Source organism: Hypanus sabinus, chromosome 5 (assembly GCF_030144855.1).
Source record: "Hypanus sabinus isolate sHypSab1 chromosome 5, sHypSab1.hap1, whole genome shotgun sequence".
NCBI classification, from domain to species: Eukaryota; Metazoa; Chordata; class Chondrichthyes; order Myliobatiformes; family Dasyatidae; genus Hypanus; species Hypanus sabinus.
The window spans coordinates 47,929,286-47,956,915 of NC_082710.1; the positions used below are offsets into that span (position 1 = coordinate 47,929,286).

Here is a 27,630-nt window from a genome sequence, read left to right on the forward strand (position 1 = left end):
TAGTTTATGAGGTGATGGTGTTTGATGGAATGGATGGAAAGTTTATGAGGTGATGATGGCTGATGGGATGGGTGGATAGTTTATGAGGTGATGATGGTTGATGGGATGGGTGGATAGTTTATGAGGTGATGATGGTTGATGGAATGGGTGGACAGTTTATGAGGTGATGATGGTTGGTGGGATGGGTGGATAGTTTATGAGGTGATGATGGTTGATGGGATGGGTGGATAGTTTATGAGGTGATGATGGTTGATGGGATGGGTGGATAGTTTATGAGGTGATGATGGTTGATGGGATGGGTGGATAGTTTATGAGGTGATGGTGGTTGATGGAATGGCTGGATAGTTTATGAGGTGATGGTGTTTGATGGGATGGGTGGACAGTTTATGAAGTGATGATGGTTGATGGAATGGATGGATAGTTTATGAGGTGATGGTGTTTGATGGGATGGGTGGACAGTTTATGAAGTGATGATGGTTGATGGAATGGATGGATAGTTTATGAGGTGATGGTGTTTGATGGGATGGGTGGACAGTTTATGAAGTGATGTGCTTAGTCTGCTGCTGACGCAGCGCTCCTGTATGCTCCCATTGCACAGTATCTGAATTCATAATGCCATCCTAAATGCTCATTTCTACCTTGAATGATCATGATTGTTGGCCTGGGGGAGGACACTGATATTAGTTCAATTAACTTCATGTGAACTTGGAGAATTTTGTGGAGATAACGCTGACATGTTTCCAGTGACTTAAGGTGCTTTCTTTGGTCTTAGAAGCATACGGGAGAGCAGGGGTCCCTGTTGTCAAGCATTTTGTGCCAGGAATGAAATTTCGATCTGCAGAATATGACAATAAAGTTCTCTGTTGTGCTAGTACAGCCTTCAGTTGATTAAGGAAATGCGTACTTGAAGTCAGGGACCTTGTGATGTTTAGTACCCGAACAACCATTTTCAGTGCCATCTTCTAACATAGGTTACTTTGCCCTATAAAGGGGGCAAAGTGAGGTGACTGCCATAGTTGAATAGAGTGTTCTGTGTGTGTGAAATAGCATTGTAGGCAGTCTTGTAAAACTGACAACACTAATATTGTAGTAGATAATTCTAAATTTCACCATCATTTGAATGAAGAAATTTGTTTTCATCCTCGGTCCTTAGTTTTACTTTGTATCGTGAGACTTGACACAGATTGTTCTGACCCAAGTTATCAAACGCAGAGAATAAGGTAAAATGAGAGGTCATTTTTAGTATTGTCTGTACCTTTATTAGCCAGCATCAAAGGGATGTGAGACAGAAAGAAAGAAAGCAAAGCGTATTTTTTCGGTTGCTGAGCACATCTGCAAATCTTCATACCTTGTAACTAAGCTCGGAACAGCCATCGACAAGACGGAAGGCTTAAGTAGATCAGGCATCTGGACTTGATTTTTCCTGCAATACAGAAACCACAGAACAGGATATCACGTGGATTCATCACCCAATCCCAGTAAATGTTCTTCGTTTCTTTTTCTAAAAAAACCATAATGTGAAATACCATTAGAAAACAGCTAAACTGCAGTAAAAAGCTATGACTCTACAGTATAATTTTGAGCTGTGTTACTCGGTCTGTTTATGGGGAAATCCAGAATTGTATTGTTTGAGAGCCCACTGCTGAAAATAGAACTGCATCCGAGGATCCAGGAAACCTGCAGAGCTGAACAGCTCTCATACATTTGAGGCCTAACTTCTGGTGCTCTGTAGAAACAAAGAAAACTGATCTCCATTTTAGAGGCCGGAGTCAAGATTTATGAGGCAAAGAGCCTGGGGTTGAGGGAGTGGATTGGAAATTTGGGACCCAGTAGTTAGAGGGATGTTGTATAGGAGAATGCAATTAATTGTTGGGGGTGGGAGCATGGGTATTGTTGAAGTTGCATTCAGCCAATCAAGGGAAAATAGTCCAGTACACTCCTGACATGCACTTGGTAAATGGTGAAAAGTCTGTAGGGAATTGAGAGTATATTATTCACCATGGAGTTTCCAGCTTTCATCCTGCTGAGTGAAATAAGTTTTTGTATTGCATATTTCCTTAAGATTCTGATCAATGTGATCCCAAAGCATACACGTTGGAGTACTGCCATTGATTTTCAGGTTGATAATTAGGTTTCCTGTGTTTGAAAATGTGGCATATGTGGCATGTTGTGTCTGAATGTTGTCCATGTCTTGCGGCTTGCAGGCATGAAATATTCATTATCTGAAGTATTATGAATGGAACTGAACACTGCAATCCTCAATGGACATCACTGCTTCTAAGCTTGCAATGGAAGAAAATACCTTAATGATGCAGGGTGCAGGACACTGCATAACTAACTCCTCCAGTAAAGCTCTGAGGATAAGTTGAGTGATCTACAACAATTGGTACCATCTTACCTTGAACCAGGTATTTGGGTGTTAGTGTCACTAGTCATCAGCTCTATTACTTTGTTGACTGAGGGTGAAATGATGAGGTGATATCATCAGGATTGGAATTATCCTTGGTTTTGAGGACAAGAAACAGTAAAAGAATTTCCTCCTTTGTTGCTACCTGAAGGGGGGGAATGGAGCATAATCCCTCAGCACTATGGGTGGGACCTTGTCCAGGTCATTGTCTTTGCTGTGTTCGCAGCATTCACTGGAATGAATCAAATGAGTAAGTTGGTTTATTATTGTCACATGCACTGAGGTACAAAGAAAGCTTGTCTTGCATACCATCCATACAAATCAACACATTGCAACAGTGTATTGAGGTAGTAAAAGATGAAATAATAACAGTGAAGAATGAAGTACACCAGGCTCACAATGTGCAGGCTCAAGGTAATGTGCAGGCTCACAACAAGGTAAATGTCAGGTTAAGAGTCTATCCTATTGTACTAAAGAAAAATTCAGTAGACTTACAACAGCAAGATGGAAGCTGTCCTTGAGCCTAGTGGTGTGTGGTTTCAGGCTTTTGTGTTTTGTACACGCTAAGAGTGGGGAGAAGAGAGATTGTCCATTGTGCCTGAGATCTTTGGTTATGCTAGCTGCATTATAGAAGCAGTGAGAAGTGAAGACAGAGTCTGTGGAGGGGATGCTGCTTTCTGTGCTGTGCCAATCTGTGTCCACAGTTCCCTACAGTTCCTTGGGCAGAGCAGCTGCCATATCAGGCCATGATTCATCCAGATAGGATGTGTTCCACGGTGCATCAAAAAACTTGATGAGGATCGACAGGAACATGCCAGATTTCTTAAGGAAGACTGTCTGCTTAAGATTTGAGAAGCAAGGTGATACAAATAATCCATTTGAATGTTCTCACTGATGTTGGTGACCAATGGTATATCCTTGTGATTTGCCCTCTCAAAATGGGAATAATTGCCTCTTTAAGGGCTGGATGTGAAAGGTCTCTGGAGCTCATTCTAATCTGTTGGTTGTGTGATTGTTGTAGCTCACTACTTCCACTGTTTGACAGTCATAGCTTGCAGCCAGATTAACTTCCCATCCTTAGACATGTTTTGAGTGTACCTGGCACTTCTTCATGACTTTTGCTGAATTGCCTGATGGTATTGGTCATGTAAAGGGATATCCTGGGCCATGAGTTTACAGATTAAATTCAATGCGTATCAATTGAAAGGAAATGTTTCTTCCAATTAGATGTGATAAGGTGCTGAACCTTTAAGAATGAGATAGGATAGCTTACCTAGTGCTTTGTATTTTAAATCTTTTGGATTCTTCAAAGGTGGGATCAGTAGATTTTTAAACATGAAAGGAATATGAGTTTGAAAGTGCTTGATGCTGATTTTGAACCACAGAATTTATTGACATTATTCTTCTTAAAATAAAAATATGAGAAGTGCTGACATCTCCTTACAGTAACATGAAGCTGATTATCCATTAGGAAGAAATTGAATTTCAAATTATGCAATGCTGGATTTTTTTACATCTGCTTAAATTAGTGTGGTAAAGCACCCAAAATGAAGTAAACACTCATGACAGAAGATTGCAATGCATCATTTTTTACATTCTGGGCAGATTTTAACTGTAGTTTAACTATGAAATTGAAGGTCCAACTGAGCCTAAGATGATCAAAAAAATTTCAGACTGCCTGGACTTGACCAATCTCATTAAAATGGCACTACTTAAGATGGCCAACAGCTTACTGATGGTTCATAAAGCAATAAATGCAACTAAATACCTCATTAATAACACATTTTCTGTGGTAAGTTGTGGTAAACTATCCCTGCAAACAATGAGGGTGAGCAAAAGATGAGGCTGGAGCGGAGTTGTTTTGGAGCCTCTCCACCTAAAGTGAGAATGAGGCTGGATTGATCTAAGTCCTAGGCCAACTTGGAAAGGTCATGGTGGCAGGATCCAGGCCCAGAATGTATCGCTGCGGCGGGGTCAAGGTCCTAGTGCGAGGGATGGCCTGGTGTTCAGACAATTTAAACGCTGGCCCAGATGGACTGTAAAGGGATGGGAAGCGAAGGCCGGGTCCAGTTCTGTTCAAAGCTCCCCACTGTTTATTCAGCTCTCCACAATGCTGAGGTTCTGAGGCTTTGTGTCTGTGGGCTTGGTGGTGATTTGCCCTGTTGTGTGATGAACTGAGACTGAGGTTATGGGCCTGCTCTGCTTTCTCTGGGCTTCGTGGCTGTGGACTCAGTTTTGTTCTGAATCCTGGTGCTTACTTTTACTGCTTGCAGGATTTGTGCTTTTTCTCTCTCTTGCTGCACATTGGGTGTTGGTCATTTTAAAATAGGGTTCTTTGGGTTTCTTCTTTTGTGGCTGCCTGCAGGCAGATGAATTTCCTGGCTGTATAATTTGTAAATACTTTGAAAACAAAATGTACTTTGAATTTGCATTTTCCAAAATGCTGCTTGGGTGTGGCTCTATAACTCCAAGTTCGTAGCTGATCCTCCAGTTTGCTTGGTTTTGTACATTGGAAACTGTTGACAGGGCCCAGTATTATATCCAGGTAACAATATAAACATAATCCTCATTTTTTGAAGAGGGTGTTAGAAAGAGGTTAAGACCTTAGTTGCTTTTAGTCCTAAAAAGGCATTAGCAGAATGAAAAAGTCTGCAATTTTATTTAGAAAGGAAAATTATTCTTCCCCCCCCCCCCCACACACCTGATTTAGTTATTAGTTAAAATTTGTAATTGAATTAAGTGCTTGTAAACATATACTTATGTATTTTTAGCAGTTAACCCATGCAGTGCATTGTTCGGCTGGCTGCTTCTGTTATAAAGAAACAACCACAATTTTGAAACCTGGGCCTCATTTGAATCCTGCAGATTGTAAATGCGCATACTGAGGTTGCTTACGTGCTTTGTGCTACAGGAAATTAAACTGTGCATGAGACAGGCAGCTGTCATGGCTCAACACAGGGGGGAGCAGGACGGGAGAAAGAGAGCAAAAAGAGCTTGTAGGGATGCATCAAGATTGACAAACTTGCTGTACTTTTTTAGAGCTCACCTGCGCACGTGAGCCTTAACTTCCTTGTTCAGGACTCCGGTCTCAGGGTCTCGGCCCAAAACGTTGACTGCTCATTTCCACGGATGCTGCCCGACCTGCTGAGTTCCTCCAGCTTGTTTGTACGTGTTGATTTGACCGCAGCATCTGCGGTGTACTTTGTATAAACTGGCACAGCGTGTGTTTTAACAAATTCAGGATTGTATGTGTGACATATTTTACTCTTGAAAAGACATCTATTTACTGAAACCAGTACTCATTTTTATATCAAAATAAACTATTCATAATAAAATCCTGTAATAGATTGTCAATGCATTAAGCAGTGTTCTGTTTCATTCCTTAAAGCCATTAGGACCGTTACCACTCATGTGGCCTCCTGGGGTCATAACAATTGAGGAGCTTTCACCCAGCCTGGTCTCTCCCTGCCCAGTAATAGACACTGTACACTTCAGTCAGTCTCTCGGCCCCCCTGGCACTCAATGCAGGCCTCTGAGTGTTGCACAGTTTGAGTCCATCAACCTCACCTTGACGCCATCGCTTCGAGTAATGCCAACTTTTCAGCAAGTTAGAAGGGATGCTGTTGTAACTGTGTGACTCCATGTTCCTGTCTTGGATTATTCTTCAAAGTAAGTGTAGTGTTCTCGCTCAGGTGTAAGAGAACTCTGAACTAAACACCGAGGTAAACCGTAGTCAATGAAAACAGGATCGCAGTAAGATTAACCACTTACTGTTCACTCTTCCACATTAACATATGGTGAAAACTGTTGATAAAACAATACAAAATATATACAGTATTTGTTTCCTTCTTGATATCACATTTACATCGTAAATACTTGCAAAAGTAAAACTACAACAACTACATTACATTAAAGTGCAGCATACAGTCAGAATCTACCTACGCCATTGACTGCTTTAAATACACTTCAACACAAACTATCCGCAACACTTTAACTAACGAAACATAAACCTTATCAACCGTCATTACTTTTAACAGAATCAGCGTTAACATTTTTAATTCAACACATCAATTATCTCATGAACTTATGGCGTTGCTTCACTGATGTTTCTAGTGCGTAGAAAGAAAACTTTTCTTGCACTGATCCTGCACATGTGAGCCCCCTCCTTCCTGTTTCTCCAAACCGGTATTTTCCCACAAGACGCGGCAAAACCGGGTGTGACGTCATCGCATGCCGTGATATATCACAGACAACGAATTTACTTTAAACAATCCTAACTTTAACTAAAAAATGCTAACAAATGAATTACTAAAGCGAAAATATTGTAAACTAAACAAATGCCATAAAGGCAACACACTCCCCGCTTGACCTTCGTAGGGTCACAATGAACATAATACAAAACTTCAGTCTCTAAATCAGTCCTTCGGTAGAAGTAGAATGACTTCTGTAACTGGCCTTTGGTAAATTTTCACATCACCTTGGTCGGTAGTTTTCAACTCAACCTTCCTGACATGTCCATCCCTACGAGGGAATGTAACAGTGATTCTGGCCATTGGCCAGCTGTTGCGGGCAATTTGCTTGTCCCTGAGTAGGACTAAATCTCCGACTTGAAGATTCCTGCAGGGTTCTGTCCACTTTTGTCTGTGTTGCAACAAAGGTAGATATTCCTGTCTCCAACGAGACCAAAACCGATTTGCCAGAGCCTGGACCTGTCTCCATTGCTTTGTGTACAAATTCTTATCAGAGAAGTCCCCTGGTGGAGGGGGGGGGGGGCTCCTGCCTTCTGCGTAAGGAGCATTGATGGCGAGAGTATGAAGGGGTTTTCCGGGTCAGAAGATACATGTAAGAGTGGTCGTGCATTTATAATGGCAGTGACCTCCGCCATTAGTGTGCACAGTACCTCGTGGGTCAATCGGGTGCATTGCTGCATCTCAGGTTTCCTTTTCAGGGTTTTTTGCAGGGACATGAACCGCTTGACTGCCTGCTCTTTGTTGTTTGGCAAGCACTGACGTGGTTCTCTGAAAGGTAGTGGGGTGACCCAATTATTTGCTTCATCTCTGAAGACCTTAGTGTCCATTATTTTTAAGAAAATGGCATCTTGAGCTGATGGAGCAAGTTTATTATCATGCTCAGTTTGAGCGAAGACTGACTGACCCAGCGTCTTGTTGGTTACTTTACACTTGTTAAAGCCTTGTCATGCTTCCGTGATACACATGAAACTTGTGCGGGGTTGAAAAATTGAATGGTGACCACTCTCTAGCACATTGGTCTTGAGTGTGCTAACCGTCGGTTTGTGTACATTGCCAAGGCACACCTCTCCTATTACCACCCAGCCCAGATCCAGGCGTTGCGCAAAGGGGGCGTCGTGTGGTCCATTGACCTGCTGCCTAACCTTGTGCACCCGGAGAACATCTCTTCCTAATAGCAGGAGTATTTCTGCTTTTGGATCCAGTTCTGGGATGTGTTTGGCGATGTGGTAGAGATGTGGCTGGTGTAGCACTGCACTTGGCGTCGGGATCTCAGTGTGGTTCTTCAAAATTTCATTGCACTCTAAGAGTGGAGGGAGACAGATGACGACTTTACCATCCAGAGACTCGAGCTGGAAGCCTTCTGCCTTCCTTCCATGAGTTTCCACACTGCCTGAGCAAGTTCTAAGGTAGTATGGGAACTGATTACTCTCATTGTTAAACAAGTCAAAGAACTCTGGACTGACTAGTGAGCGATTGCTCTGATCATCCAGAATTACATAGGCTTTGATGGCCTTGTCTTTGGCTCCCTTAGGGTACACCTTAGTGAGGCAGATCTTTGACCAAGAACGACTTGACTGAGCTTGACCGCAAACTTCTGTGCAGCTCGAGCTGACAACAGTTGTCCTGGAGTGAGCCTCTCCCTCCCCGCCGTCCTGTTGTGGGGGTGAAGGGGCTTTGTTGGTTTGCGGTAACGGGCCGGGATGCATGGCCCCATCATAATTAGTGCTATTACATTCCGGGCACTTCGCAGCGATCGTACACTCTCTAGCAAGGTGAGAGGTAGAGGAACAGCATTTAAAACATATTTTTTTCTCCTTGAGAAGGGCCATCCTCTCTTCAAGGGGTTTTTCCCTAAATGTTCTGCATTTTTTGATGGGGTGGGGTTTGTTATGCAATGGACAATTCTTGCTAGGGTCGTTGTTAGTTGTAAAGGCTTCAGTCTTAAGCACTGAGACAGGTTTATTAATGTTGAAATTATTCGAAGTGGATTTATCTGGCTTGGCATAAATTGTATTGCTTCCTGGACCCATGAGGCTAGGTTCGTTTCACTTCTTCGCTTCCTTGCACACAAACCTAGTGAAATACTCAAAGGGAGGAAATCGACCATTGTTCTCTTCCTTGTATTCTGCGCCAATGGACACCCACCTTTCCTGCAGCCCAAATGGAAGTTTGTCCACGACTTGTCTAATCCCGGATGGAGTATCTAGGTATAATAGACCAGTTGAGTAGCCATCTTCTTTGGCACCTTGAATCTCCATGAGTAAATCTCCGAGCTCTCTTAACTTAGTGTGGTCCTTGGCTGACTCCTTAGGAAAATTTTCCAGACGTTGGTATAGTGCCGCTTCAATAATTTCGGGGGTCGCATAGCCCTCCCGAAGTCTCTCCCATGCTTTGCATAAGGCTAGCTCGGGGTTGTTGATGTACACTGAATGTATGCGTCTCACTTGTTCGCATGATTCTTTTCCCAGCCATTTTGCCATAAGATCCAACTCTTGGGTTGCTCTGAGCTGGACTCCGTGGATAGCATTGGTGAATGTGGAGTACCATGCACGGTAATTTTCAGGTTTATAGTCAAACTGGTATAGTCCTGAAGTGACGAGATCTCGTCACGCTAAATACTGTGCCATGGGTTCAACTGCAAGTGGCATGCGGCCTGGGGGAATATGTCGACGGGTATATGACTGAGGGCGTACCTCTGTTATGGAATTTGCTGTTCTGAATTCAGCCTTTGCCTCTCTTCTCGCCAAATCTGGTAAGTTTGGTGTTGAGAAGTATTTATCATCAGCCCTTTCATTCTTGAATTCATCGCGGAGTTGCAAGGGTAAATTGTCTTCCTCGGATGGATGTGATGGAATTGGGCCTCTCTGAGGCTCCTCATGAAATGGGGCGTTAGTGTATAAGTATGGAGAGGAAGAACGAATCTTTAGGTCTATTTGAGATCGGACATAGTTGCTTGTGCGTTCCAATCTGATCTTTTCTGAAGTAGATTTTACGTCAACCAGAACTTGCATTTCTTCAGCATTTTCTATTAACTCTGCTTCCACCCTGACAGCTTCTGCTTCTCAGTGTAGCATCAGCACTTCTAACTCTGACTCTATCCTTATCTTTTCCAACTGGTTTTCGGCTTCTCTGGCAGCCACTTCCTTCCGGTTTTCGGCTTCTCTGGCAGCCGCTTCCTTCTGGTTTTCGGCTTCTCTGGCAGCTTTTTCCATTTGGTTCTTGGCTTCTCTGGCAGCCACTTCCATTTTCAATTTTGCTTCTTGTTCGGCGTAGAATGCTCGCACCTTGGCGGCTTCTGCCTTAGCTCTTGCATGGGCAGCCTTACTTGATGATGCCCTACTGCCCCTGTCGCTGGATGGCAACGACTTGATGCTGGATCGAGTTGTCATTGCAGCACTTGAAACACCTGATAATGCCGCCTTTTCACTGTAGTGTTCTCGCTCAGGTGTAAGAGAACTCTGAACTAAACACCGAGGTAAACCGTAGTCAATGAAAACAGGATCGCAGTAAGATTAACCGTTTACTATTCACTCTTCCACATTAACGTATGGTGAAAACTGTTGATAAAACAATACAAAATGTATACAATATTTGTTTCCTTCTTGATATCACATTTACATCGTAAATACTTGCAAAAGTAAAACTATAACAACTACATTACATTAAAGTGCAACATACAGTCAGAATCTGCTTTAAATACACTTCAACAAAAACTATCCGCAACTCTTTAACTAACGAAAGCATAAATCTTATCAACCATCGTTACTTTTAACAGAATCAGCGTTAACATTTTTAATTCAACGTATCGATTATCTCATGAACTTACGGCGTTGCTTCACTGATGTTTCTAGTGCGTAGAAAGAAAACTTTTCTCGCGCTGATCCTGCACATGTGAGCCCCCTCCTTCCCGTTTCTCCAAACCGGTATTTTCCCACAAGACGCGGCAAAACCGGGTGTGACGTCATCGCATGCCACAATATATCACAGACAAGGAATTTATTTTAAACAATCCTAACTTTAACTAAAAAATGCTAACAAACGAATTACTAAAGTGAAAATATTATAAACTAAACAAATGCCATAAAGGCAACACAGTAAGCCTTTAACTGCAACAAATTTTGCATTCAATATGTTGCAAATTTCAGGAGTCACCGATCACCTGCAATAAATTAAAACGTATTTTTAAAATAATTTTTTGGGCAATGTCAGTGTTTTCCATTAAAATGCTCTCTGTGCTATTTAAAGCAATATTAATAGTAAGCAAATTTGCAACTGCATGGAAATAATCTGAACAGAAATGTAATACCAGAATGTGCTAAGAATAGTTTGCAAATCACATCGTTCTTGATTAGAGAAAAGAAAATCTGCTGGACTGTCAACTCATTTGTCATTTAAGAACCACAGAGTGAAATAGTGACAAAGAATGAAATATTTCTATAAAGATTGATCTGCTGTTACTAATTTAGTGGTAATCACAGAAGTGAGGTTAGGTTCTTCAAGGAGAATGCACTGAATATTTTCAGTTTTTTTTTCCAGAGTGTCATGTCCACCACAATCTTTACCTTTTATATTATCGGTTAACTAATCGTAGCTGGCACTTCTAAACTGAAACATGCATGTACTGAAAATAGTACAGCTTAGTTTTCACAGAATATTTATTATAGGTTCATGCTGATTAATTCTCAGCTGCTGTGTTATTTACAGATTGGATCTGAAAATACATGATTTACACTTCCTGGTGATACACAGCAGTATCCTTGGGACTGCCAAATTTGCACTGTCTCCATATTGCCACAGAATGCTCTGCTAATGAAGGCAAAGCTTGTGGACCATTAATGTTCATTATCAGAAACTAAGTTCAAGGGAAACATTTCTAAATAGATTTACACTGCTTGCTGGAGACAATCTCTCACCTCTTCCTTGAATGTGCATGGCTGTGTGTCCAATTTACAACACAGACTCCACACTGTTTTGTAATCCTGGAAACCCAGTGGTATTCTTGATCCATGAAGCTGTAGTGGTAGTACTGACACACTCATTGAAGGTGATTCATAGACTGCAAAGACTACTGTTAGTCCAAAGCAGTTGGCTTTCAAAGTGATCGCACTGCTTTATTAAATCAGCTAGTCTAGAAAAATGGCTTTGGGAATAGAAAACCAAAGGTAAAGCTTCATTTGCAGAATGCAGTTATTCAAGTGTGCTGAAATGGAAAATTCAAAGCAGTTCACTGGCACTGAGTCGACAATGCAGCACAACAACTTCAGCGTCAGAGTCAGGGCTCAGGTGATGCAGTGAGGAGAAGAAGCTATTTCCAATCTGCCCAGCCTGTGATCTCCCAGTGAGAAGTCAAAGATTTAGTTGCAGAGGAAGGTACAGAGGCCCACGTTTTGGAGCTTTGATTAGAAATGAGAGCATGACTCTGTTGAACGCTGTGGTCAATAAACAGCAGTTGGATGTAGGTATTAAAATTGTCCAGGTGATCCAAGGGCAAGTGAAAAGATAGATAATAATAAATAATATTACTGATTATTAGTGATTGATAACTATTAATATTAATAAACATAATAAATATTAATAACAATTAGTGGATTTTCAGACACAGGATTTCTACATCTTTCACTATGACTTTATTCCAAACAAAAATGTCTTCTTAGCAGTTCTTTGGGAATGTGAAAATGCTTACTGCCCTTTATAGGTGCTGCTTTATTGTTTTTCCTTTTCAATATACATTTTTGGAATTATTGTGATATAATGAGGCAAGTAGAGCTTAGATCTGGTATGACACTAATTCAGCTGCTTTATTAGTTTGAGGGAGAACTGTGTTAGAAGTTCAGTTATGTCCTTGCTAAAAATCTCTATCCTTTAATAACGTTCACTTTTAGCTGGGATGCAAGATGTCTGTGGTGTCTGATGACGATGTACATTATGAAGTCAGTAAAAATAGGAAAAGCAAGCTTTTATTGACTGAGGTCCAGTTCCTGTGTAATCCACTGCATGTTATTGGGATAACATCTCTTCAAAGTGATCTGCTTTAAATGAAATGGGGAGGTACCATGGTGACTCCTGCCCAGTCCATTGTATCCATTAGTCACCGGTTCTGCATGTGAAGAAAGGCTAATGGCATGGATGTACCTTACAGTCTTCAATGGTGTGCTGAGGTTCAATCCATTTGGCATACAAGTGCTTAAATGATTTACATTTCAATCTTGTGTATAAGCAGTATTGCCTCAAATAACAACAATGCAGAAAAAAATCTACATTATATAAGCAAAGCAAGGAGTGGAATAGGGCGTGAATGGATTCTGCACACATCATTCCAATTCAACTGCTTAGGTTCCATTAGATTTAGAATTCCGTTTGGGTCGTGTCTGTGTAGTCGGGTTCCTTGTAATAATAGCTGGGTGTTGCACTGGTGAAATTACTGATGCAACAACTTAAGAGCTATTATAGTTAAGTCCAAAATATAGATTTTCCATATCCCATCTGCTATACTAATGATAAACACAGTCAATATTAAGCGGCGATATCTGTGGAGTGAATATTTATTGGGTATGTATGTTTCAAATGGAAGTGGAAGCAATTTAATAGAAAAGGCAATTAAATAATTGGCTGACTGATTGGGTTGTGATTGAAAATGAGCTTTCATCTTCACTGAGTTGGATGTACCTACAGGATGATCAGTAACTTGTGTGTAACTGTATAACTGATCAAAACTTAGAGTTTATGCAATAAGCAATAGGGAATAAATCTATTTATTTACATAAATAGAGAAATTGGACAATCTGCTTTTCTCACATTATAAAGCAACATCATGAAATAAGGAATACAGTGCAGTAAAACTTTAATAATCAGCAAACACTCTCAATAGTCAGAAAAATACCTAACGTGGTTGCTCTGACCAAAATGTCTAAATCAAAGTAATTGAGGCATTGAAAGGTGCACAGTTCCGATAAATTTCAGGATTTGACAGCCTTTTGTAACCGTTTAAAATAGTAATCTTATCAAGATTGAGGGGGTGAAGGCAGATATATATTGAATTACAAAGCAGCATTGTGCCAAGCTGATTTCACATGCAAGTAGTCCTTCTGGTAAGATGGGAGCATGTTTAGTCCAACAGCTTCTACAGGGCCAACCAAAGGAGCTATTGTCTTTTTTGCAAGACCCTGTTAGACTTTAAGGACGTAAAGTACTGCTTCTCTACCCTATCAGCAAGTTGCTCATTGGCAGGGAAACTGAAATAGCTGGAAATTGGTGTGGATTGTGCCGCAGTCTGCATCAGAGGGACATCAGAGAAGCTGGTGGGTGAAGGTAATGTGCAGTCTTACAGTGTGTGATCGTCTTAGTTGCTTTTCTTGTGATCACAACAACATTCAACACTGCAAGTCTGATTCACTGATGTATTGGCAGATGGCAGGGGAGCTTCATGGCCTCGGCCGTAGCAAGGACTAGGCCTCAAGCTGAGGCATCCCCTGTTTACAGCTGCCCAGGAGAGAGGCATTGGATTCAGTACCCTACACTGAAGCACTGGGGCAGTGTGGCACCTCATCTCAGCTGCAGTTGGTGCTGCCCTCCACGGCAGAAGACAAGCCGTATTGAGTTTGACTGCAGACTGCTGTAACAATCATGTACTCAGGGTCTCAGACGATATTTTTTTGTGTGATATTTTGTGTGATATTTTTTTATGCTTGCTACCTTATACGTGCTATATGTGCCTTGTACTGTTTATGACTGTAGGTACAATGTTTTGCACCTTGGCCCTAGAGTAATGCTGTTTTGTTTGACTGTATTCATGAGTGTTCATGTAAGGTTGAATGATGATTAAACTTCAACTTAAACTTGAAGGTGATGTGGTGGAAATTGAAATCTTTATCATCTGCTGCAGTGCACTATTCATGACAGCAACTTCAGATTCATAGTCAGTGTCTGAAGCATTTGGGGCCAGATGGAGGAGTCATTATGCGTAACGCAGACAGGCAAAGGCACAGTAAGCAGTCAGGAGCTGTAGTATGTTTCTTACTATGGTCCAGAGATTGCTACCTGCAAAATGGTTGCCTTTTCTACATGTATAGCACATTACTGCTTAAAACATCATATATTTACAGCTTGTTAAGAGCAATGATGGAAGAAATATAAACTTTATGTACAGCTGGTGAACTCTGGGGATGGGGCAGTCCAAGGTAATTAGGAAAAGTTGATTTGTTGACTGAGAAGAAGCCAAATGGTTCATTGCAGGATAGAGTGTGGGGATATTAACGACAGGAGTCGGGGGTGGGGGGGGTGAGGTATGAGTAGAGTTAAATGACTGGCTCTCACGATCTGACATTGGGCCGAAGTTCCTTTATAAATCTAGCTGGAGTGTTCACAGTCCCACAACAATAAGACACCAGTAAGAAATATTTGCCGTTTCTGGGCAAGCCCCTTGATAAGTTGCACAATGTTAGACCATAAGACATAGGGGCAGAATTAGGCCATTCAGCCCATCGAGTCTGCTCCATCATTCCTTCATGACTAATCCCCAATCCCACTCAACTCCATAGAACCTACCTTCTTGTCATATCCTTTGATGACCTGACTGATCAGGAAGTTATCAGATTCTGCCTTAGATACACCCAAAGACTTGACCTTCACTGCAGTTTGTGGATTCCACAGATTCACTACACTGGCTAAAAAAATTCCTCCTTACCTCTGTTCTAAAAGGTCACCCCTCAATTTTGGGGCTATGCCCTTTAGTACTAGATACCCCCACCATAGGAAACATCTACTCCACATCCACCCTGTCTAGTCCTTTCAACATTCGGGAGGTTTCAATGAGATCCCCAGGCATTCTTCTAAATTCCAGTGAGTACAGGCCCAAAGCTGTAAAACCGCTTTCATAAATTAACCCCGTCATTCCTGGAATCATCCTTGGAAACCTCCTCTGGACTCTCTACAATAACAAAACATCCTTTCTGGTATATGGGGACAAAAACTGTTGACAATACTCCGATATTTTATGCTGATAGTTTTGAAGTAACTCTGCCCAAATTATCACAAAATCTCAACTGGGGCTTATGTTACGGAACTCCACTTTGCACATTCCAGTGACTGGGTGCACATCCCAGTTAGTGAACAAATGTTATGTTAAGGCTCGTTAGGATGTCACAGGAAGGCACTGCATAGAGAGGCTTTCAAACCATCGAGTCCACACTGACAAAAAACAATAATCCCCCGTTTATGCCATTTTCTACTCTCCGCACTTTCTCATCAAACTCCCACTGGATTCCACCACTCACTTACACGCCAGGGGCAAGTTACTGGGTGAATTAACCTAACAATTATCATGTCTTTAGTGTGTGGGAGGGAACTGGCACACCCAGAGGAAAGCCACACAGTCACAGCAAGAATGTGCAAACACCACATAGACATAATCATTCAGCTCAGGAAGCCAGGCATCTAAACTCTACTAGCCACTGTCTCACAGTCACAGTGTTGCTACAAATTCCACCACAATTCTATGTATTCTATCCATGTATCAGAAACAGAATCAGGTTAATTATCATCGGCATGTGTCATGAAACTTGTTAACTAACAGCAGCGGTGCAATACAATACTTGATAATATATATGAAAAAAGGAAATAAGGAATTAAAATATGTATATTAAATAGATTAAAGAAATGCAAAACGGATATTAAAAAAACAGTGAGATTTTGTTCATGTGTTCAATGACCTTTTAGGAATCGTACAGCAGAGGGGAAGAAGCTGTTCCTGAATTGCTGAGTGTGTGCTTTCAGGCTTCTGTACCTTCTTGCTGACAGTAACAATGAGAGGAGGGCGTGCCCTGGGTGATAGGGGTCCCTAATAATGGATGTCACCTTTCTGAGACATCGCTCCTTGAAGGTGTCTTGGATACCATGGAGGCTAGAACCCAAGATGGAGCTGACTAATCTCATAACTTTCTGTGGCTTAGCATATGAACATTATTTCAGGGTGTACCATCAAAATGTAATGGTAACTCAAAACCCTTGCCACTATTATACCCTGCTAACACCATTCTCGCTCATTAAGTTAGAACAAAGTAGCTGTGGGACGTGTAGCCATCAGCTAACTTCTATATTTGGTGAAGTTATGCTTTCATTGATTGTGGACAAGCTTGCAGTGGTGTAAGTGCTCCTTCAACTTCTAATTGTTCAGCAAGCTTGGTTAGCAGCCTGACTTCACAAGTACAAATAAGAGCAAGCTTTCCTGGTGCAGCATAATCATTCAAAAGGGCTTTGACAGGCCATGAGACAAAGATCCAAGTTCTCTGTGGTCTGTCAAATTTGGATTTGTATATGATTCAGAGTTTAATAGCTTCACCATTGGCATCAAAGGAGACTCAGTCGATGTTTTACACTTGGATTTGGAGAAAGCCTTTGACAAGGTACCGCTCATGAATCTACTGAACTAGATAAGAGCCCATGGTATTACAGAAAAGGTACTAGCATGGATAGAAGATTGGCTGACTGGCAGGAGGCAAAGAGTGGGAATAAAGGGGACCTTTTCTGCTTGGCTGCCGATGACTTGAAGTATTCCTCGGGTCAGTGTTGAGTCTGCTAATTTTCATGCTATATAGTGAGCTGGAAATTCACGGACAGTTTTGGTGGCCATGTTGCTGGTTATATTTAAAATAGAGCTTGATAGATTCTTGACATGGGAAAAAGGCAGGAGAATGGGGTTGAGAGATAAAATAAATCAACTATGATTGAATGGTGGAGCAGACTCGATGGGCTGAATGCCCTAATTCTGTTCCTATGTCTTATGGTTTTAATGAAATTTGCTGATGGGAAATTTGCTGGGCATATCTGCACTAAAAAAATTGTTGTTGAGTGTCTAGGTTCACCACTCATTATCCAATGTTCTCATGTTTCACTCAGTCAACTTGGACACTAAAGAAGTTTGCTCTTTTTGGCTAACTGCACTGTTCCCATCCACACCCTCACTTGAAAACTCATGTTGAAGCAATGTACATAAGTATCTCAGAATTTTAGCTTCCAAGTAGAGTTCTGTTGCTATGCAACAGTTTGAGACTGAATAAAATTCAGCTTGAATGAATTTGCACAAGTGTCCATTTCATATAATAAAATTAAATCACCAAATAATTTAAATTGAAGTACCTTAATTAATTTTATTAAATTACAGCAAGTTTGTATGCTAACAGTATAATATGTCATCCCATGCACATACTGTGGAGTAAAGTTAATATTCAATAAAATCCATTGGGGATTGGGTTGTAATCATGAGCTAGTCTTGGCTCAAACTTAATTAAATTGCCAATAAAAGTGGGAGCTCAACAGATTGTAAAAGATATGTGAGGTAGTAAAAGATTCAAGTAAGAACATGTAGAATTATTTTTGGAACTTGGCTTAAAATCATTTTTATGATCAATTAAATGAGTACCTGAAAGTTGAACACGTTGCTTGAATTTCAATAGCAACCTACAAAATAAGTGAAATTAGTTGTATTCTTCTACACCAAGTAACTTTACAGCCAGTTAACAGGTTGCAAAGTAATGGTAAATTAGAGTATTGAACATTCCAAGCGATCGTAAAGTTGAAGTGCTACTATAAGTATTATACCAATTTGCTATCACTACATGATAGGGTTTAAACTGGATTGGCAGGGGTTGGGACTCTGAGCAAGAGCAACTCATGGGATAAAGCAAGACTGGTATTCAGGCAGGGAAAGGATTGCTCGTTTAAATTGCATTTATTTCAATGTTTGATGTTTACAGGTAAGGCAGGGGAACTCAAGAGTGTAGATTGGCTCTGAGAACTAAAATGTTATAACCATAAGAGAAACATAGCTGAGAGAACAGTAGGACTGGTAGCTCAATTTTCCAGGACAGGGATGCTGTAGGTGTGACTGAGGTAAAGGTTACAAGGAGAGGGTGCAGCTTTTCCAATAGGGGTGCATGTATCAGATGAGATTTATGGGGGATCATCCAGTGAAGTCATATGGGTACAACTGTGAAACAAGAATGGGAGTGTCACTGTAGGGGGGGCTGTATCATAGACCATCAAATAGTCAGCAGGAATCTGAACAGCAGGTGTGTAGATAAAATAGTTCTTGTTGTAAGTATAATCGGGTTGTATAAGTGTGGGATTTTAAATTCCCCAATATTGACTGGGCCGTACTAAGAGTATGGATGGGATGAAATAACTATCGTCCAGATGCAATTACATCCACTATGATGAGGTATTTTGAGAGATGATGAACATATCACATCCTGTCTCAGAACTGATTGGGATCCATTCCAATTTGCTTACCGTCTCAACAGGTCCACAGCAGATGCCATCTCAATGGTCATTCACTCAATTTCTGGACAGTGAAGATGCATACATCAGGATGCTCTTCATTGACCACAGCTCAGCACTTGTACTATCATCCCCTCAAAATTAATCAATAAGCATCAAGACCTTGGCCTTAACACCTGCTTATGCAACTGGATCCTTTGATTTCCTCACTTGCAGACCCCTGACAGTTTGAATTGGCAAAAACATGTCCTCCACAATCTCCACCAGCCTAGGTGCACCACAGGACTGTGTACTTAACTCCCTGTTCTACTCTCTTTACAATTGTGATCGTGAGGCTAAGCACAGCTCGAATGCTATCAGGCTCTTGAATCAGTGTGGATAACTTACCTCAACCTCACTTGCCCCATCACTGAACTGTTCCCTCAACCCATGGACTTACTTTCGAGGACTCTTTATCTCATGCTCTCAATATTTATTTATTATTTTTCTTTTGTATTTGCACAGTTTGTTGTCTTTTGAACATTGGTTGTTTGTCTGTCCTGTTGGATGTGGTCCTTCATTGATTCTATTATTGTTCTTGGATTTGTCGAGTATGTCCACACGAAAATGAATCTGAGGGTTGTATTTGGTAACATATATGTACTTCGATAATAAACTTACTTTGAACTCTGATCTTTGATTAGAGAATGCATTAATGAACAGGTGTACCTAATAAAGTGTCCACTGAGTATATTTAAGAATCACTTGATAGGTACATGGAGGGGTGGCGGCTGGAGGGATACGGGATGAACGCAGGAAATTTGGACTGCTGGGTGGTGCTGTAGTAAGCATGGAGAGCCTATATTGAGTCTATATTCATTGAGCTGAAGAGCCTATATCCAGGCCATTTTACTCAATGATTCTGTGACTTGAAGGGCTATACATCATTAAGGAAATATTGTGAACAAAACACTGCAATGCGAATGTGCTTTCATTGTTTCTGTATTCTTAGGTCAATTTTTTTAAAGCAATGTGGATCGTTGAAATTCTAAGTTTTATTGCATGTATTCTTAATTAGACAATGGATACTGTAATGATAACAGTTGGTTCTTGTCTTTCTTTCAAGGCTAGTCTTGGAGTTCAGAAGTCCAAAGAATCACTTCTGCCAATAATAAACTTCAGCAAAGAAGATGTCTGAGAGAGTAAATCACCTACCTTACTTCTTTGGCAGCATCACACGAGATGAAGCGGAGAGCTTCCTGAAGCAGGCTGGAATGGCTGATGGCCTCTATCTTTTACGTCAAAGTCGCAACTACCTTGGGGGCTTTGCCTTATCTGTGGCATATGGTGATAAGTGTTACCACTATACTATAGAAAGAGAATTAAGTGGAAATTATCTCATAGCTGGCGGAAAGTCCCACAAAAGTCCTGTGGATGTTTGTGAATACCATACTGAATCAACTGATGGCCTTGTCTGTCTTCTGAAAAAACCATGTAATCGACCAAGTGGGATTGAACCGAAAATTGGACCATTTGAAGACCTGAAGGACCATCTCATCAGGGAATACGTTCAACAGACATGGAATTTGCAGGTAACAAAGGCTTCATATTTGTCTTTGCATTAAATGGTTGTGTGCATGTGTTAGCTACAAGAGTCATCAGCAAGGTGAAACCATCATGTTACGTTGCTGGAATGTATACAATAGGACTACAGCCTCAGAATGTTTCTTTTAAGATAAACTGGAAAGAGGTCACTGGTAAATAAAAATGTAGGAATGCTAAGTTCAAAGATAGTTGTATGGCATGACAGACAGATTGATTTCTTTGAGGAATGCAGCTAAAAATGTTATAACAAATCCATTGCACATAACAGATTTTCAATAAGTTCAGTTTGATAACAAAGAGTTCACTCATATTTTACTGCTGTTAATAGTGTTTAAATTATTTGGCAACAAACGTTGCTGATGGAATAGCCCATGAAGTATTAATTATTGTAGGTTGCTAAATGATTTGTGCCGTTTTTAGCATTAGCCATGCTAAATGATGTATCATTTAGAAAATAATGTTTTGGAACTCGTGATAGTTAGGAAGAGTTATCAACATTGCGAGAACATACTGTATGTAGAAAATAGAACATAGAATGCTACATGTATGGAGCCAAAACAAATGGGGGAGATCTTAAATGCATTCTTTGCATCTGGATTTACTTAGCAGATGGATTAGGAGTCCATAGAAGTGAGGCAAAGTGGCCTCAACCATGAACCCTCTACAGATTACATAGGAGGAGGTATTTGCTCTCCTGAGGAAAATCAGGGTGGATCAATCCCCAGGGCCTGACAAGGTGTTCCCTCAGACCCTACCCTAGCCTTAGCAGAGATATTTAAAACTTCCTTAGCTACAAGAGAGGTAACAGAGGATTGGAGAATAGCTAATGTTGTTCCACTGTTTAAGAAATGCTCTAAACAGAAACCAGGTCATTACAGGCCGGTGAGTCTGACATCAGTTGAGGGAAAGTTATTGAAAGGTATCTTAAGGAACTGGGTATATAAGCACACAGATAGACAGGGATTGATTAGGGATAGTCAGCATGGCTTTTTGCATGGTAGCTCATGTCTAACCAATCTTACAGTTTTTCAAGGAAGTTACCAGGAAAATGGATGAAGGCAAGGCAGTAGATTTTATCTACAATGACTTTAGTAAGGCATTTGACAAAGTCCTTTATGGGATGCTGGTCAAGAAGGTTCCATCACTTGGCATTCAGGATGAGGAAGTCAATTGAATTAGACATTGGCTTTGTGGGAGAAGCCAGAGAGTGGAGGTAGATGGTTCCGTGTCTGACTAGAGACCTGTGACTAGTTGTGTGCCACAGGGATTGGTGCTGGTTCCTTTATGTTAGTCATGCATATCAATAATCTGGATAATAATGTGGTTAACTGGATCAGCAAATTTGCAAATGACACCAGGATTAGAGGTGTAATGGACAGTGAAGAATGCTACCATGGTTGCAGAGGGATCTGCATCAGCTGGAAAAATGAGCTGAAATAATGGCAGACACATGCAAGGTTTTGCACTTCAGTAGGACCAACCAGGGTAGATCTTACACTGTGAACAGTAGGGCACTAAGAAGTGTGGTAGAACAAAGGGATCTGGGAATCCAGATATATAATTCATTGAAAGTGCTGTCACTGGTAGATGGGATCGTAAAGAAAGCTTTTAGCATGTTGGCCTTCATAGGACCTGAGTTATAAAAAAAGATTGAATAGGTCAGGACTGTATTCTTTAGAACATATAAGTCTGAGAGGAGATTTGATAGAGGTAACAAAATTATGAGGAGTATAGATAGAGCAAATGCAAGCAGACTTTTTCCACTGAGGTTGTGTGGGACTACAACCAGAGGCCATGGCTTAAGGGTGAAAGGTGAGAAGTTTAAGGGGAACATGAGGGGAACCATCTTCACTCAGACAGTTGTGAGAGTGTGGAATGAGCTGCCAGAACAACTGATCCATGAAAGCTCAATTTCACCGTTTAAGGGAAGGTTGGAAAGGTACATGGATAGTGGGAATATGGAGGGCTATGGTTCAAGTGCAGGTCAATAGGCGTAGGATTTGAAATGGTTTTGGAATGGACTAGATAGGCCAAAGGGCCTGCTTCTGTGCTGTACTTCTCTATGACTCTGTGACATTCCTCTCTATACTTTTCTCCAATCACCTTATTCCCCCTGGTATTAGCCATTTCCACTTTGGGGATAAAAAATCTTAGGCTATCCACTTGATCTATGCTTCTTATTTAAGTCTATCTGAATTCTGCTGCTGTGTACCTATCAGAATTCATTAGAAAACAGTGCCAGAGAACAGGTGAACAATCATTGTGAGTCCTCCAAAATGTACAACAACAATAGATATACAGCAGATTCTGGTTAATTGTACATGTTGGTCCAATTAAGCGGCTGCCCCAATTAGCCAAAGTTCCATGGAAATAGTTAAAAATGTATAAGAAAGACAAACTGAATAACAGACTATATATCTGAATTAAATACAGAACAAATTGGAACTAAACATTGGAGCGATAGGGCTGCGCATTAGTTCCTAAAATTTATCGGCGGGGGATGAGTTCATCCATGTCGCGTTCTTTTAACTGTAAATGAACAAAATTGGCACAGATACCTAGAGTGGATAATGGACTGTCTTCATACAATACTGTCAATGATTGCATCCTCCAAATCGTAATTTTCCTTGTAACATTCAAGATGATTGCCAATATCTTCAGATTCTTCATAGTTCCTAATATTTGAAGTCGTGAAATCATTTCATTTTCACTTCCGCCCCTTTTCAGCATCTCCAAGCCTGAATGGTTGAGAGCGCAGTGAGCAAAACGGTTCTGAATTATCTTACTGCTTATTTCTCACCAACTATCAGCGACAGAAATCGCTGCTTTTAGAACACCAACACACGCAACTGATGCCATTTAAAAACTCTTTGCTTGAAGCATGGTGTTGAGTCTAATGGCCACACAAGCACATGCAACTGACACTAGCCAGAAGCTGTTCAGCAACAGTCACCTGTCTCAATTAAACAGCATAGTATCCCACATAAACAAAGGAAATCTGGACTATTTTCTCAATTAGTTTTTGTTCTTTCGGAGTTGTCCCAAGTAAGTGGCTATCCTGATTAACTGATGGCCCAATTAACAGTATTTACAAAAAGGAAACATTGTGGAATCCTTAGTTAAAAATGTGATTGAAAAACCTTGGGAAACTGAAAGCATTAAAAAAAAATTCTGTATGTAATCCAGAAGGGGAAGTCTTGCTTGACTAACCTTTACTGAATTCTAGAAGGGTGGATAAGGATGACGGAATAGATTTGAAGTATTTGTATTTCCAAAAAGCTCTCAATGAAGTCCCATGACAATGGTCAGAATACCTCAAGCCAGAGGACACACAGCGGAATGGCTAGTAAACTAAAACACTGCAGATGCTGGAAAACTGCAAAACAAAGACAGTTAAGTTAGGCAGCAGTTGTGTGGAGAGAAGAATGGAGAGCAAGATAATCAAATTTCATCTCAAATCTAACTAAATTGTCAAAGTGTGGCAATGATGCTATGCAATGATCAATGTCATAATCTTTATTGATCATAATCAACATTAACAGTAGTAACCGGAAGTACATTTTAAAACTGTAGTTGACGCCAACTTGGGGATGAGTGGGGAAACTATTGTTAATGCTGACAAAGGCAAAGGAAGAGAATGTAAGTGAAAACAAGTACAGGTAATTCAGTAGGAAAAACGTAGACCACTTATTTTCCTTACAATGTGTGTATCTAAATAAGATGGAGGAACAGAGGAACCCAAGAATGGGAGTATGAGGAAACTACAGGTTGGAATATAAGGACTGCCAAAAGAAGTTACACATCTTAGCCTTTTAAAATAAAGAGGTACAGAGTATGAATTGAAAGGCTGATATGTCATGTCAAACTTGCATTGAAGCTGTTTGTGAACAATCTGGTTTACACATTATGGAAAACCTGATAAATGAGCACTAGAGAAGACGCAGTAATAGATTTAACCCGGAACTAGGAGTTTATACCAAGCATAGAGACTCAAAGATGACTTAATAGGATTACAAGCAACACACACAAAGTGCTGGAGGAACTCAGTGGGCCGGGCAGAATCTATGGAAAAGAGTCGGGTCAACGTTTCGGGTTGAGACCCTTCAGCAGTCTTGAATGGTTGCATTTTGCATCTGGTTGCTTGGATTTCCAGCATCTCTAGTTTGTAATAGAATTATGAAATACTTTTGTTGAGTAAGTGTACAGAAATTATTTTCCAACAGGGAATTCAGGAGATCTTCTGTAAACTTAGGATGGTTGAAATTGTCATAAAGAACATGTGAATCATTACAGCATATCTACTCCTTAGAAAAGAAGTTTCCTCATAACCTCTTTTTAACTATTGCTCAAAATTTCAAATCTATATGTCTTTTGAACTCTAATTCTGATAAAGGGTCCCAGACTTAAAACCTTATCTCTTTTTTTCTTTCCACTGAAGTAGCTTGATATGCTGAGTTTTCCACCATTATTAGTAATGCGAGAGGAGGGGATCACGTAGTGCAGCAGCTCCGGCATAATTTGGTTGGGCTTAATGGTCTTTTTTTGTGCTGTAACCACTTTGCAATACTTGCAAGAAGTACTTTGCAATAATTGTAAGAAGTTACTTGGATAGCATTGACTCACCATCTGTGATAGCTATCAGAAGATCCTGTTCCCCCATTAACCTCAACATAACTTAGTCTTTGCATGGAACCAGCAGAGTTAATGCAAAGCTTATTGTGGGTTTAGATTGAAGACCACAATGTAACTATGCTACCGTGTTGACTTCTTTCTCAGAATGTGGATGAGTTCCACAGTCAATAGTGAACCTGAATGACTTTTTTTCAAGAGTTTCATTTCCAGATTTTAAATCTGATTCTCCAAAATGATTGGAAAACTCACATGGTTTTAAGAATTTGAAATGTAAATAATGAACTGGACGTGTGATATACCGGGTGACCTTTTTCAATTAAAAGTGTGAAATGTTGACTCTATAATCCCCTTTTATAATGGGCCAGGGATCCGTGATGTCTGGTATGTTTCTTCCTGATACATGTTAGTGATGATTCATTTCCATCATCAAATATAACTGTGGATATGATATAGTCATGTGGTTATTGTTGGAGAGCATTAATTAAGCAATGTCCTTAAGAATATTTAGACACATTAGCAAATAATAGCATGCTCTGACTATGACCAATGCATTAGTGGTAAACAATGAGTAATATCTGGATAGAAGTTTTTTAGTTGATTGCCTGTACTAAATGTACTAGGCATTAACAAATGTACACAATATCCTGCTTCAGAAATTCAGTTCTATTAACTTCAATGAGGATGAATTATAAAAGGGGAGTCCAACTTGTGTACATTCTTATCTTGTTTAAACTATGCAATCAAGGTTTGAATTCAATCCTGATAAATTGCTTTCACTTACTGCCATGAAAAGTCAGGCATCTTTTGTCACACTGCTTTAAGATAACAGTTGTTTTAGATAGTTTCCTTCGTCATCCTTTGGAGTTTGCCAGCTGTGGCTCAGTGACGGCAATCTCTGACTCAGAAGCTTGTGGATTCAAATCCTTTGTCAAGAACACAAATACAAAATCTAGACTGACATTCTGTAATACCATCCATTTTAGCACCATTCCTCAAAAGATAGTGTTCTGATAGTGCAAGATTCTCTTCTTCTTTCATGAGATTTCAAGAATGTAAGATATTAACTGTTGCCTTTTTCCAGTTCTGTTTGCTCTTTCCCTCAATCCAGCCTTTCTTTTTCCGTTTATTTATCTTTTTGTATTTGATTTGTCAACTCACTTAACTATCCTGCTTTTCAGACCTTCCATTATTCAGTCCACAATATTTAATTTCATTTCTTCAGAAGTTTTACTGTTTATCCCGTTATTCATTAAGCTCCTAGCTTCCACTAAATTATAGGATCCCAGCCTGGTCATAGCGCCAAAGGAGACCATTCAACCCAATGAGTCTGTACCAGCTTTATGCGAGTATATCTAGTTAGTTGCAACCCCCAACTCTTTCTCTGCTGCCATGCAAAATCTTTCCTTTCAAATAGTTTATCCAGTTCTCTTTTGTGCTCTACAATTGACTCTGCCTCCACTACCATCTCTGGCAGTGTATCCCAGATCCTCAAAACATTGACAGAAATAATTTCCTCATGTCTCTTTTTATTCTTTGAGAATCACCTTCACTCTATGACAGCTGGTATTGATGCCTCTGCCAATTGGAACAATGTCTTTTAATCTATGTATTTAGTCTATCCTCTGTCCCATGCAGAAGTATTCTATTTTCTTCAGAATATCCAAATAATTAAAGTTTCTTCACTCTGGAATATTCTTGGTAGATCTCTCTCACAGGTCTACAAAGTCTTCACATCCTTGCTAAACAGAAGCACACAGGACTGCACTCAAAACTCCTGTGTTTTATGAAGGATCATCATGGCTTCATGCTCCCGTACTAAATGCCTCTATTTATTAAGCAATATGTTTTTAATCACTTCCTTCATTTACTCTATCAGCTTCAATAAATCCCCAAAGCTTTCTGATATTGCTTTTAGAATTATATGATCTGGTTAATATTGTCTCTGCTTATTTTGACCATCAAAATGTAATGCTTCATACTTCATCTGCTACCCATCCACCCATTCTCTCAGACTGTCTTTATCTTTCTAAATGTAATATTACCTTTCTCAGTTCGTGAAGACTCCAGCTTTAATTCTAGCTGCAAATAGTATTCTTTATTTCAAAGTTATGTCTATTTAGAGAAGCAGTTGTCCTGGTGCTGATACTTGGGTGGTTTGTGCAGATGTATGTCAGGGTTCAATTCCTGCCGGTGTCTGTAACGAGTTTGTGCATGCTCCCTGTGACCACGTGGATTTCCTCTGTATGCTCCAGTTTCCTCCCACATTCCAAAGATGCACAGTGAGGGTTAGTGAGTTGTGGACATGCTGATTGGCGTCATAAGCGTGGTGACACTTATGGCTCCTGAGCACAATCCTCGCTGATTTAATTTGACACAAATACAGTGTAATCTGACGCATTACACTGTATGTTTTTTGATAATACTTGTCAAATAAGGCATATCTTCTTCTTCATAATCTTTGTAAATCTTTACCTTTACTCAATA

At 40.3% G+C, this 27,630-nt stretch overlaps 1 protein-coding gene across 2 annotated transcripts in view; it reads left to right on the forward strand.

Moving 5' to 3' along the window:
* The window catches only part of syk (spleen tyrosine kinase), a 134,004-nt gene that overhangs the window by 25,943 nt on the left and 80,431 nt on the right, over positions 1–27,630 (forward strand). For both annotated transcript variants that reach the window (XM_059969911.1, XM_059969912.1), the window contains exon 2: positions 20,036–20,501. In XM_059969911.1, the coding sequence (XP_059825894.1) occupies positions 20,100–20,501 (402 nt within the window). In that variant the 5' untranslated portion in view covers positions 20,036–20,099. The remainder of the gene's footprint in view (positions 1–20,035; positions 20,502–27,630) is intronic.